The following is a 13,033-nucleotide window of genomic DNA, read 5'->3' as shown; positions in this document are numbered from 1 at the left end:
GGCCCTCCGCCCCTCCCCCTCTCTCGCCGCTCTCCTCCCCCCTCCCTCCCTCCCGCCGGCATCTCAAGCCCCCGGAGCTCGGACCAGCCCCAGCCCTATAATAGGCTGGGTGGTGCGCGGCACGGCGGCGGGGCGGAGAAAGCAGCGGCGGCGGCAGCAGCAGCAGCCGCCAAGGCTCCTCTGGCGAGGCCGCGCCTTCGAGCCCCCGGGGGCTGGCGGGCTGGCCTCACTGGGCCGGGAGATCGCCAGCGGGCGTGGGCGAGAGCGGCCGGCGGGATAAGCGGCGAGATCGGACCCCCCCTTTCCCCGCCCCCGAGGACGATGGCGGCCGCCTGGCCGAGGCCTCTCCCTGCCAGGGCCGAAGCGCCAGGCGAGGGGCTGCTGCTGTGAGGCTGGCGGACTGGGCTGGGCGCTCTCCGGCTGCCCGGCAGGATGCAGCACCCCTTGGAGCTGGGCGGCCCCACTCGCTACTTCCCCGCCGAAGCCTTCGTCGACCACCGATCGCATCGCTACCGGAGCTTTATGATCGAGGAGATCCTGACTGATCACCCGGACGCCAAAGGCTCGGCGCCCGCCGGGGAGCTCCTCAAGTTCGGCGTGAAGGCGCTCCTCTCGGCTCGGCCCTACCACAGCCCCTTAGGTAAGCCTTCTCTGGGCCGCCCCCTCGCGGGAGCCGGAGCAAGGGGGGAGGGCTGCGATCGCTTGAAGCGCCGCTTCCCCTTTGTCTGCTTGCAAATCGCCCCCCAATTGCCTGGGCAGTTCCTGTCCCGGGGTTTCCCAGCCACTTGGGGGCTCCCTGGCAACCCAGGCTGAATTGATCCCCGGGAGAGGGAGAGAGAAATTGATCCCCAGTTGGCTGGATGTCCAGGAAATTGCCCGTTAGGTCAGCCTGCCCTTAGGGCGAATGGAGACCCGGCCTTGCGGGGATTCAAGGGACGCCGAACTGGAGGAAGCCTTTCGGTGACACCCATCTTGATCCCACTTAGCAGAAGGGCTTCGGGTTGGCTCCGGTTGCGATCCTAAGAAACAAGAAAGGCCATCTCAGAGGCCTGCGGAGACCTATTTCCCTTTATTTGACCGCCGGGAAGGACTCCGAGAGATGTCCCTCCTGACTTCATGGGACTAAGATTGCAGTCGCGGGGTGGTCCATATGGGCGAAAAGGAACCGCCGTTCCTTTGGACTTCGACAACGAACCCGTTCGACTCCCTTCTCCTACGAAAACAATATAGTTTGGAAATAGGCCCGCTCAAGTCAAGGTGGATCTGCTAGAATCAACCGCTGGAGAAACAGGGAAGGGCTTTTTTTTTGGGGGGGGGGGGGATTCCAGGGTCTTTTCAAAGTCAATAAACAACCCGACCCGCCGCTCCTTGAATCCGAAGCAGGCAGCCAACCAAACATTTGGTCCCGCAGGCATCAAAGAAACCAAACGCGTTGGCGGAGGCAATAGACTCAGCGGGACTCAAGGCGCAGGAGAAGGCTGCTGCGCTGCCTGAGAAAGGCTCCGGCCCCCGCGCATAGAGAGAGAGGGGCTCGCCTGCAGCACCCGTTTTATGGATGGAAAACATCTTCCCCGAGTCCCCAGAAATATAAAGAGGCCCCGCGTGGTCGAAAAACCAGAGGATTGTCCGCAGAGGAAGAGGCCCTTCTTCGACCCTCTTTCGGCTGCCTACCGGAGCACACCGCCTTAGCTTGGCTGCAGCGACGATCCGAAGCTTTTTTTTTGGTGGTGGTGGGGGGGGGGGCGATTTAATGGCCTTCTTATTGAGACGCCCCTAGTGCGGTGAGGCCTTCATCCCTAGCTTGGCCGGTTATCTCTAAACCCGACTCTGTTGTAAAAGACGCCTGAAAGAACGCATTCGGTTTGGGGATGGGTTCAGTTGGGAGATTACTTGCTGATTGATACATGCGATTGATACTTTAATATTATTATAATTTTTTATTTTTTTAAAAAAACCCGCATTGCAAAAGAGCAGCTGGCAGGGAAAGGCGCGAGGCCCGGCCGGGGCAAGAAAGTGGGGCCTGGAAGAGGGGCGGAGTCTCCTGGCTTGCCCTCCAGCAATGATCCCCAGATCGTGCCTCTTGGACCTCTTCCTCCCGGAAGCCCAAAAGATCCCGGCTGCTGCCGGGATTCGCCCGCAGGATTTGCGTGTCCCGGGCCACTCAGCCATCCGCCCACATGCCCTCAGGAGCACCTTTCCCGGCTGCTCGGAGCGCTCCTGAGCAACCACATCACACTCCCGGCCTTCTCGCCACTTCCGCTTGTCAGCCGCCCAGAGCAGGCCTTGGCTGCTTGCGGTGGACCCTCGGGGCTCTCCCCACCCTCTCCTCCCTGCCTCCCTCCAAACGGCGCCCCTGCGAGAAGACCAAAGGAGCGGGGGGCTCTTATATTGTCCTCAAGGCGCAGATTTGGGCTTCCTATTCAGGGAGGCTAGAAACTGCCTCCTCCGCTATGAAACGTGGGTTGGTTGGAGGGGCAAACGTTTCTGCGCAGGCGAAGCGGTCCCATCTGGCAAGGCCCTGCTAGGTGTAAACGCTCGAGGTCTCCTGGCTGAACGCGGTGCCCTCCCCGGCCAGAGGAGGTCGAAGCAACTCGCCCCGCTTCAAAGCCCTGGGCGCAGGAAATCTTTCCTTCCAGCGCCCGCTTTGTTTTCAGTGCTGGTTTCGCGTGGATAAATAAACAGCGCAGCCCTGCGATTTCTCCGGAGACATCGGCTGCATTTTGTGACCCCCAGGGATTTGTGAAAAGAAGAGCTGTGACCCGTAGACAAAGCGGCTTAAAACCAGGTTGTAGCTGGGCTATATTTCAAATGATAAAAGGGAGAAAACATCACCGGAAATGGACTTTCGAAATATGGTTACTGTAAATCAGCTTCATTGCCAGAAGTTTATGTAAATTTTTGTGCCAGATCTTTGCAGCCTGTCAGTCTCAGGGAGAGGGGGAGGGAGGGGTCGGATCCTGATCCTGCACTGGTCGCCCTTTCCCCCCTGTGTGTTCTCTTCAGGCAGGAGCCGTTTCTCTTCCTCCGCACAAAAACAGCCCTCTTCGTTAACTGGCGTTGCACCACTTGCCTCCCTGTGCCTCCTTGGTATGCTGCGTTTTGTGGCGCTTAGAAGCGGCTATCTCCCAACTGGCGTGGGCCTCCGGAGGTCGGGCATGGTTATGGAAAGATCTTGATAACATAGCCCTAGAGTATAGGAAAATACCGCACTGCGAGAAGTTTTATTTATCGCTGTGCAACGGAAGATCCGGATGCCACCAGGGTCTGTGATCAAATGTAAAACCGGCTGGAAGGAGTCTTTCGAGAAATTAGCCGGACTTCTCCGTTTGGGAGATTCACATGATTAGCCTTTCTAGTGGGAACTCACTAATTCTCTGGATCGAAGGGGGAGAGAAATACTGAATGGGGATTTCAGATGTCAACTTCTTCTGGGGAACTGATTTTGCCGCTGGCTGCCTCCCCGGGATGCGCACTCAGACACGCTGCTGGTACACGCTCTGAACGTGTTTTCTTAAGGCTGGAACAAGTTTCCTGTGGTAATTTATGCCCCCTTCCCTCGCAGGTCAACGTGCTTGGAAGAATTGCCGCTGAAACAAATGGGCTCCTGGTACTGCGATTTATCCGGCATTAGTCTTTCGAAATCAGTGGGACCTGAGGCCGAGGAAATGTGTGTGTGTGCGTGTGTGTGAGAGAGATTTGCCTGGATTAGCACCGCTAAAATCAAGATGCAACCCATAAATAGGAGGGTGGGAGCAAAACAAAAACAAAACCCTTCTGAGGAACAGGGGAGATGTAATAAGCAATGTGTTTTTTAATTAGCATTTTTGTCGCAAGGAGGCGTTGACCGCTGAGGGCCTCCACCGTCTCCCCACTGCCCGGAGAGGAGAGCTACATGTTCCTGCTTCCAAGGCTGCCTAGATGTGACTCGCCTTCCTCCAGCATTTCCTGGGCGAGATTAAAAGGCAAACATGACTTCTTACCCGGCTGCAACAAGAAGGGATTCCCGGGAGGTGGACTGGGACTTAAGTTTACCCTTCAAACGCTGGACTCAGTGGGACTGGCTTCTGCGCAAGCATCCCCCAGCGCCCAGGGAAAGGGATCCTAGAGGTGTGTGCGGGCGCGCCTGTGGAAACGTGCTGGCATAGTGGGCTCTGCAGTGCCGTCCGCCCTGTCGATAATTAGGAGAGTTTAAGACAAGACTCTTATACGAATTACTTAGGAGTAAACTCCATGGAACAAGATCGGACGTATTTATAAGCTGGCTCGCATATGATCGGCTGGCTAATCGTCCCCCCCCCCCCGCCCAAATCTTTCAAGTTTCAACCAAAGGGGTTCTACACCCCTTTACTTTCACTGGATCGTGGCCTTTTTCTTTCTTTCTTTTTTTTTAAAAAAATCACGCCATGGCCCAAAATGTTTGTTTATTGGAACAAGGATGTTGTCTACTTCTTGAATGCGGGTCAGATGTTGGTTTTAGAATGAGCCTGTTATGCTGGTTCTCTGCGTAACTAATACATATCTCGCCAATTGCGATCTGGTAGGGTGTAAATTTAAATTCACTTTAAAATCCCAGTCCCAGGGCTCTAAGTCAGAAGAGAACACGGTTCCTTTCATCTATTATTTATTCTAGTGGAAAATCTGAGACGCTTTTTCAGTGAACAATGCGTTCCCAAAAATACCAAATATGAAGTTTTGAGCTGTTTTCTAGTGGCTGCAAAGTCCATACAAAAATTGCTGGAATAGGTCGAGTTACTTGAAAATAAGTGTTGAGGGAGTCGACAGCGATTATTCAGTCGCCCATCGGTGCTTCCAGTATTTTAATAAGCACACAGTATTGGAGGTGACTGCATTATAATATACGGAACGAATTATTCTACTGGCTTAGCAGCAGTAAGAGATCGTTGGTTTCCTGCTTTTGGAGAAAAATAACACGAAATGGCAGGGTCACAAGCAATCCCAGAGAAAAGAAGCGCTTCGAAATACGGTCGTACCACCTTTGAGCAAACATCATACAACTTTCGGAGGAAGTCCTCTGGGTCGAGTCCTAAAATTCATCGACATCGAGCGGGATTTATTTGCAATCCGAAGCAGGGTCCAGTCCTCCTTCGTTATGATCATCGGAAGATTCGCCCTGTGGCCTATGCTTCGGTGCTTTCTAGGTTGCCAACGTCAGGGCCAGCCTCTTTGAAGTGAACGAATGCTCATGATTTGACTGGAAAGAGAGTCACTGTGCGGGATCGCGGCTAGTTCTTTTGGATACGGACAGAATGGCTGGGAAGGAGAACTTGGGAAAGCGATTCGGTTCCAACCCCCCCCCCCCCCCCCCCAATCCATTTCCCTGCCTTAAACCATCAGAAGCCATCGCCCTTTTCACATTCTACATTCTAAGAACACTTTCCTGGGAGTAAGCCTCATCGAATAGACCTAAGCAGGATTCTGAGTAGACCTGCATAAGATTGCTCTTCCCACACAATGGAAGCCGATGGTCCCTCTAACGTAAACCCCAGTAAGTTCATTAGCGGGTACCTCAAGCAAATGCACAGGGGACTAGTTTGAACGTCTCACCACTGAGAATGTCCCACCCCCGGGGATTACTTCCGGGCAAAGATTTGGCCGCAATAGAGAATTATTCTACTGGCTTCTTCGATGGATCTTAGGACTCGACCAAGAGGCTCACGCCCTTTATGCAGCTTTCACTCCTCTGCATTTACTCGGAAGTAAGCCCCGTTGATTTAAGCAGAACTAACTGCAGCCTATAGAGCCCCTTGACGCAGAATGGTAAAGTTGCAGTACTGCAGTCCTAAACTCTGCTCATCACCTGAGTTCGATCCCGGCGGAAGCTGGGTTCAGGTAGCTGGCTCAAGGTTGACTCGGCATTCCGAGGTCGGTAAAATGAGTACCCAGCTTGCTGGGGGGGGGGCGGGGGAGGTGAGTGTAGATGGCTGGGGAAGGCAATGGCAAACCACCCCGTAAAAAAAAAAATCTGCCGTGAAAACGTCGTGATGCCACGTCACCCCAGAGTCGGAAACGACTGGTACTTACACAGGGGACTACCTTTACCTTTTTAACTGCAGCCTACTCTTGGAAGGCAGGGAAGGCCCCTGGAATTAGCGAGGGCCTTGAGTGAAGGGGTGGGAGCCGCTTCTGCAGTGCTTAGAGATATCCGAGCTGTGCGAAGAGGGAAGGCTTTGGATAGGCCCTGCGCTTCAAGGCGAACTGTCCGGTACGTTTTCAGGACTCCCTCTCTCCTGGGAGCTCAGGGAGGCCGACATTGCTCTTCCTCGCCTCATCTGAACCTCGCAACAACCCTGAGGGGTGAATTTGAGGGATCGACAGCCCAAGGAGCACCCAGCCAGGCAGCTTCTGGGAGAGTGGCCATGGGTCTCCCCGACCGCCTCCGCACTCTAACCGCTAGGCCCCCCTGAGGAGCTTCGGCTTCCCTCAGTCCTGTGACCTTGTCGTTGTGGAGGTGCCGGGTCCGATCCTTGGAAGCTCTGGGAAGGGTTGCGGGGGGCTTGGAGGCGCGAAGTGCGCCCGGCTGACTCTGGCGCTCAGGCTGTGCTCCTCCTTCTCTCCCTACAGCCGTGCTGAAGGCCGAGCAGGCGGCCGTCTTCAAGTTTCCGCTGGCTCCGCTGAGCTGCTCCGACCTGAGCTCGGCGCTGCTGGCCGCGGGCTCCGGGCTCCAAGGCGCCTCCGGGCCCCCTCACCTGCCGCTGGAGCTGCACCTCCGCGGGAAGCTGGAGCAGGGAGGCCCCGAAGCCGGCGGCAAAGCCAAGAAAGGCCGTCGGAGCCGCACCGTCTTCACCGAGCTGCAGCTGATGGGGCTGGAGAAACGCTTCGAGAAGCAGAAATACCTCTCGACGCCCGACAGGTGGGTCCCCAGTCGGGCTGGCGGCTGCAACCCTTGGGAATTAACGCCCCCCCCCCCAACCTTCTAGATTCCCAGCGGGCACCCGAGGCTGTAGGAGGGGAGAGGGGAGAGGGCCTGGGGGATGCCAGCTCGGGAGCCCCGCTCTTGGTCTCTTCTTCCCTGCCTCCTCCTGGGGTCATCTTCCCCCTCCTTTTCGGGAAAGGGCAGCCGGCCAAGGCCAAGGGTCACCCCACTGGAGGAAGCCGCCAGCTCAGACCACTCTCTGGTCCCCTACCTCGAGCATCCAAACTACAAATCCATCACAGTGGTCTCCCTTTACTGATGGAGATGGGGGGGGGGCTGTTTCACGCGTTCTTCTGGGAAGAGCACCTGGGTGGAGAAAAACACCAGCTTCCTCTTGTGTGTTAGAATCGGGGGCGGGGATTGATTGTTTTGCTTTGGTACGCAGACGAGCAACGGATAGAATTTCACCTTTTCTTTCCCATCTAAGCACAGTATTAGTACTCAGCTATGAAGGGGTATGTGTGTGTGTGTGTCGATTTGAGGAAGCGGCTTCTTGTGCCTTCTGTTCCCATAACCTTGCTTGGCTACTAAAGAATCCTTCTCCATTTTGTACATTGGAGCCTGCCTGCCACCAAGAGAGACAGAGGCAGGCAGACATCGTTACAGCAGTAAAAAGGATGGGGAAGAAACGGGGAGAGGAACTGGGCAATCAACACACGCCTTCTCTTCCCTGCAGAATAGACCTGGCGGAGTCCCTGGGACTGAGTCAACTGCAGGTGAAAACCTGGTATCAAAATAGACGAATGAAGTGGAAGAAAATAGTAAGTGTATTTAAAATACGGAATTTCTGTTTTTATCCATCTTTTTAAATTAAGCAGCCAAAAGTTCCTCCAGTGCCATAGGTTGTTTGACTCATTCCACTCCCTCCTTTTCAGTAGGGCAGAACCTCTCTGGTCCAAAACATCTGGAAGCAAGAGCTCCGCATTCCAGTAAGAACACGCCCCTCCGATGCAGGCATAGGCGGAGCAGAAACCCATTCTTTTCCTGCCTCTCTAGGACTGGCGGGGTCGTCATTCCGAGATAAGAAACACCCCCTGCCCCTGCTGAAAGCAGCATGACAAATGTTCCCATCAGCAGGCTTAGGAGGACTTCAGCGCCGGCATTTTCCGGGCCAGCCTTTCCCCAGCTGAGGGCTATTGGACGAAACAGCCTCTTGGCAAGGGAGAACAATCTTCTCCACTTTCGGAATCAGAACTCCGGATAAGTCTTGTCGGGGTGGCTGGCTAGATTCGACTCCAGCAACACCTTAGAGACCCAGGCTGAGATCACACACACTAAATAATGCACCTTCAATCCACTTTCCAACTGGATCCTGCCAGTTCACACAGTAAAATCCAGCTGGAAAATGCATTATTTCGTGCTTGTGATCGCAGCCTCCCAAGATTTCCCGGGTGTCAGCTTCCCAGAGCCAAAACTCCCTTCCATAGATAGGAGTAGGAAGCTTCTGCCCTGAAACTCTGGTTGGTCTCTCTGGGGTCTCACTGGGACGCTACTGGGCTCCAATCGAGCTGTTCGACTACAGACTAGCAGGCCTGCCCTCTAAAGGTATCGGGTGATTCATTCTTTCATTAATCACGGGTTTAAAACGGGGCAATTACTGAAGTGTTTCTAACTTGCTAAGGCCCAAGAGGCGTCGATTGTTTAGACTCATTAGAGTGCCAGTAAAATGCCCCAAATTGGAGAATGTGCCCTCAATATTCTCAAGCACTCCCCTTAGATATTCTGTCAAGGGTGCTAGCTGCATTCCACTAGCTGGCAGACGACGTCATCTTTAGTGTCGTTATTTGGCAGTGCTTTCCTTAGAGGTCAGTTCCCAGCGCAACCTACAAGGAGTTACCCCGCTGTTGAAGTCAGTGGATTTCGCGGGGCTTAACTCTTCTTAGGAGTGTCCTGTCGTATGACTGGATGCAGCCCGATCCTCTCCATAGTGATCTGGAAGCGAATCCTGCTCAGTGCAATAAGACCGACTCCCATTTAAAGCATGGCAGGTCATGTACCTAACCCTTTTACGGCATTATTTGAATCAGAATCATGTGGAAATAAACTCCATTGAAGTCGGTGAGGCGATTACCTTTAATATAATCTGCGTCTTTATGACGCCATCCTTTTAGGAGGTTTTCCGCTGCAAGGGCTTCCGTTTTCCGTGGTAGGGAGACAGACACCGGCCAGTTACTGATACCAACTGGCTGTGGACTTACAGAGCTGTCAGCCCTAACAGTCACACATTGAAGTCGATGGGAAAGTGGAACTCTCTCTAGGATCAGAACAGCTTTTGAGTCCAGTGGCACCTTGAAGACCAACAAAAGTTTATCCAAGGAATAAGCTTCCGTGTGCACCCACACTTTTTCAGACGCGCCTATGAAAGCTCACCCCCTTCAACAAACTTTTGTAGGTCTCAAAGGTGCCACTGGGCTCAAACGCTGTTCTCTTGCTTCAGACCAACGCGACTGCCCAGCTAGATCTTCCAGTCGGGATCGTTGCAGAAGGGCAGCCTTCCGCCGGACCGAACTGAACCCGAGGCTCCCCAACGATGCCCACTTAATCGGCACACCCCACAAGCCAGAGTCCTTTTGCTTGGTTCGGAGGAGATGCTCCCAGTGGAGCGGTTCCTTTCCCGAGGACTCTCCGAGAGGGCAGAGCTCTTTGGCGCAGGACTCCTGGGGCACCGACCTGAACGGCGTCGCCCTTTCATGGTGATTTTCCCGGCGGGACCTTGACCTGCAGCCTCTCGGGCCAAGCCCACTAGGTCAGGCTTCCCCCTTCCCCGCACCAGGCGGGAGAAGGAGTTGCCTCGAATTTCTGCTGCTCCAGGCCCAAGGAGCCTTGCCGTAACAAGGTGCCTCTTGGCCCAGGCGGCAGGGCAGGGCAGGGCGGAGGGAGGGCTGGGGGTGGTAGAGCAGCAGCTGCCAGGGGTTTTCCTTGGCGCTGAGCTCCGGGGCCACGGAGGTCTTCCGGAGGGTCATTTTCTCTCTCTCAAGTGGATGCCTGTGAGCCTGCCCTTTCGCCAGCTGGCTTCCTTCGCCCAGCATCTCTCCCCCCGCCCCCGACCACTGAGGCCTTTGGGTTTTCGCAGGTCCTGCAAGGCGGAGGGCTGGAGTCTCCCACAAAGCCCAAAGGGCGCCCGAAGAAAAACTCCATCCCCACCAGTGAGCAGCTGACGGAGCAAGAGCGAGCCAAGGAAGCAGACAAACAAGCGGAAAGCCTCAGTCCCCCCAGCCAGGTCAGCCAGGAGGAATAGCCCAGCGCCGCCGGGGGCCTCCAGGCGTCCTGCTCTCCAACCCAAAGACTGACCCGACTCCCAAGGCGCCGCCTGCGTCCCGAGTGCCTTTTCCGCGCTCGGGGATGGATTGGGGACGCCGGAAGAATCCCGGAGGGACTGACCTCTGGCCTGGCGAAGCTGCTAGACCTCCCGGAGGCCTTCGCGGGTCCCCCCCCCCCCGTGGATCGCCTCTGCTCAAGAGGAGCAGGTGGACTCTCTGCCAGCCAGGCCCTGCACGTGCTTTTCTTTGCAAGAAGCCGCCAAGCTGAAAGCGGAAGATGGGTGACGAAATGGTTAGTGGACTTTTCCCCGTTGATTCCTTTGCCTTTGCGATCCCGCCCTCCTCTCTTTGTACTTGCCTAAGGAAAACGTGTCGTCTCTCTGGGTGGCCGCGAAGGGGGAGGGGGGAGGTGGTCCCGGTAAGGCAGAGCTGGGTCCCCCCCCGGTCTGAACTCCTGGGTTACCCCAAGTTAGTCGAACAGTGCATTTTACAATCAATTTTTATTAACATGGAAATATTGATTTTATTTCAATAAAGTATTTTATGAATGACTGGCCCGAGCAGTGTAATGTGTCCACTTCCTCAGCACCATCCTTGGCCAGTGCTAACGCACTGCACCAGAAGAAACCCCTGGGTTAGTGTGGGTTGGAGCCTTGCCCCCCAAACATCTGAGCAAGCAAGGTCCAGGCAAAATCAACGATGAATTGACTTGGCAGGGGTTGGTGGCACGGAGGCAGCATGCAACAGAAGCCCCGCGTCCCGTTGGGGAATTGTAGCTCAAACCTAGAGGGCTGCTGAACAGAAAGACCGCCTGAACCATTAGTTCCTCTGGGGTCAAGGTACATCGGACCGCAGCTTCAAAAGGTTTGTTTAAATCTCTTGCACTGAAGTCAATGGGGGGTCAGTCCAAGGTCCTCAGCATTGCTTGGGAGCGCACCTCTTAGTGCTAGTTGGAAGGCCCATCTCTTGAAGCCAGCGGAGGCTGTGATTCTAAAACACTTTCCCCGAGAGTAAGGCCCGTTAAATAAAACGGGACTTGCTTCTGAGCAGACCTGGTTATGATTGGTACCTGCCTTATGTGTTTGGAGATTTGAGCAATAAAAGCGATCTTTGCGCTTGACCGGAATAATGCAAATCTAAGGCCTGTTTTAAGGATCGGTGATCGGCTGCACATATTTAGAGGATTTTTGCTGGATAGTTTTCGCTGGACCTAGCAAGGCCTGTTTATTTTATTACATCTTTATCCCACCCTTTCCTTTGTCCCAAACTAAAGTACCCCGTGAGATAGGTTAGACTGAGTTTATTTATTGATGGTCTTTGTATACCCCCTCTCTAGAGGCAGGCCAAGATGGCGCAGTCAATTTCACAGCCTCGCAGTCAATTTCAATTCACTCACAAGGATTCCCATCCCTGCCTCTCCCCTTACTCCAGTTCTCAATCTACTGCCCCCAAGCGCTTAAAGTCGCGCCTCTAAGTGAGTAATGAACTGTAGTGATCAGCTCTCAGTAAATGGCCGCAGACCAAAGGGAAGCCTCGATTAAGTCCTAATTGAAAGCTCATTGTGTTCTGTGCCCTTCAAGCGGGCCTGTCGTGTTAGAACGGAGGTGATAATAGGAAACAATGCAATTAGAGCGGTCTGTGAGGGCACAAATGTGCCACTGAAGGACTTTTGACCATTTAAAACTTGCGGGGGTTCTCCGGGTCAGCAGCCACCTTTCCGGCTGCAATCGCACACACACTAATAATGCACTTTCAATCCACTTTCCAACTGGATTCTACTGTGCGAACTGGCAAAACTCAGTTGGAAAGTGCATTGAAAGAGCATTATTGTGCGTGTGTGATTGCAGCCCCTCCCTATTGTGAGGGCGTTGTTTTCTTTGCCTTGGTAGCAAGTTGGCGAGGTCCTTGGGGAGTCTTTTGAAAAGCGTCGCATACGCTCCTAAAGGACAGAAGCAAACTGTTCCTGGATTCGCTCTGTGACAGCAGCCAGAATTTGTCTCCTGACCGCAGCTGCTTCTTTCCTGCTGTGGGGATTTTGCCACCCAGGTCTGACCAAGGGTGTCTTCCTGAAGCGGACTCTGGCTTAATGGATCGCTTAAGACTCGGGGCTCCCCCCCCCCCAGTCGCTTTCCCCAGTTATCGATATATTCCATAGACGTGGCCATTGCACTAGCCTCGCCAGTGACATCTTCTCTGGATCCTTTTGGTTAAGACCAGACGATGCGATGCATCGTTTCGAACGAGGCGGATACTTTCATGAACCGAAGAGTTCTGTGCGGTAAACAGCAAAAGCAGTAGCTGCGGGCGGTGGAACAAAAGCCATCTTTTAGCAGCTGGCCTGTAGTTTTAAAGCTCTTCACACCAGCATATTATTTTATTTACTTTTCTTCATTCATACCCCGCCTTTCTCCCCTACCGGAGCCATTCTCCTCTCCTCTATTTTATCCGCACAACAACCCTGTGAGGCCGGCGTGTGGGACTGGTTCAAGGTCACCCAACAAACGTCCGTGGCAGAGGAGGGATTCGAGCCTGGTTCTCCCAGATCTTAGCCCAAGGCTCCAACCACTACGCCCGCTGCCTATCCAGACAGTAGCTGCGCTGTCCTATGCAGAGTTATTGCAGTCGAATTTAGACCGCGCAGGACTGCTTTGTTAGGATCCGATCCTTTAATGTTAGGAAGAAAGAAACGCGTCCTCTGTTAAGCAGGGGAAACGATTACATTTAAGGGGGCAACCCAGCCAGAGTTATAAGTGTCAAAGGCTGCAGTCCTGTGTACTTACCTGAGAGAAAATCCCATTAAACCCAGGAGGGTTTACTTCCAAGTAAACAATTGTTGGCT

General features: G+C 54.2%; 1 protein-coding gene across 1 annotated transcript; it reads left to right on the top strand.

Annotated features, from left to right (window-relative positions):
- Window positions 1-413: 413 nt before the first annotated feature.
- On the top strand, window positions 414-10,181 carry BARX1 (BARX homeobox 1). The gene is made up of 4 exons (XM_060238290.1): window positions 414-640; window positions 6,583-6,871; window positions 7,611-7,695; window positions 10,008-10,181. The coding sequence occupies exons 1-4, from the start codon at window positions 433-435 to the stop codon at window positions 10,170-10,172; spliced, it is 747 nt and encodes a 248-aa protein (XP_060094273.1). The 5' UTR covers window positions 414-432; the 3' UTR covers window positions 10,173-10,181.
- Window positions 10,182-13,033: the final 2,852 nt, after the last annotated feature.

The sequence above is a fragment of the Heteronotia binoei genome, chromosome 5 (assembly GCF_032191835.1).
Source record: "Heteronotia binoei isolate CCM8104 ecotype False Entrance Well chromosome 5, APGP_CSIRO_Hbin_v1, whole genome shotgun sequence".
Lineage (NCBI taxonomy): Eukaryota > Metazoa > Chordata > Lepidosauria > Squamata > Gekkonidae > Heteronotia > Heteronotia binoei.
Note: the sequence above shows the minus strand (reverse complement) of the source record. Positions and strands in the feature narration are given on the sequence as shown.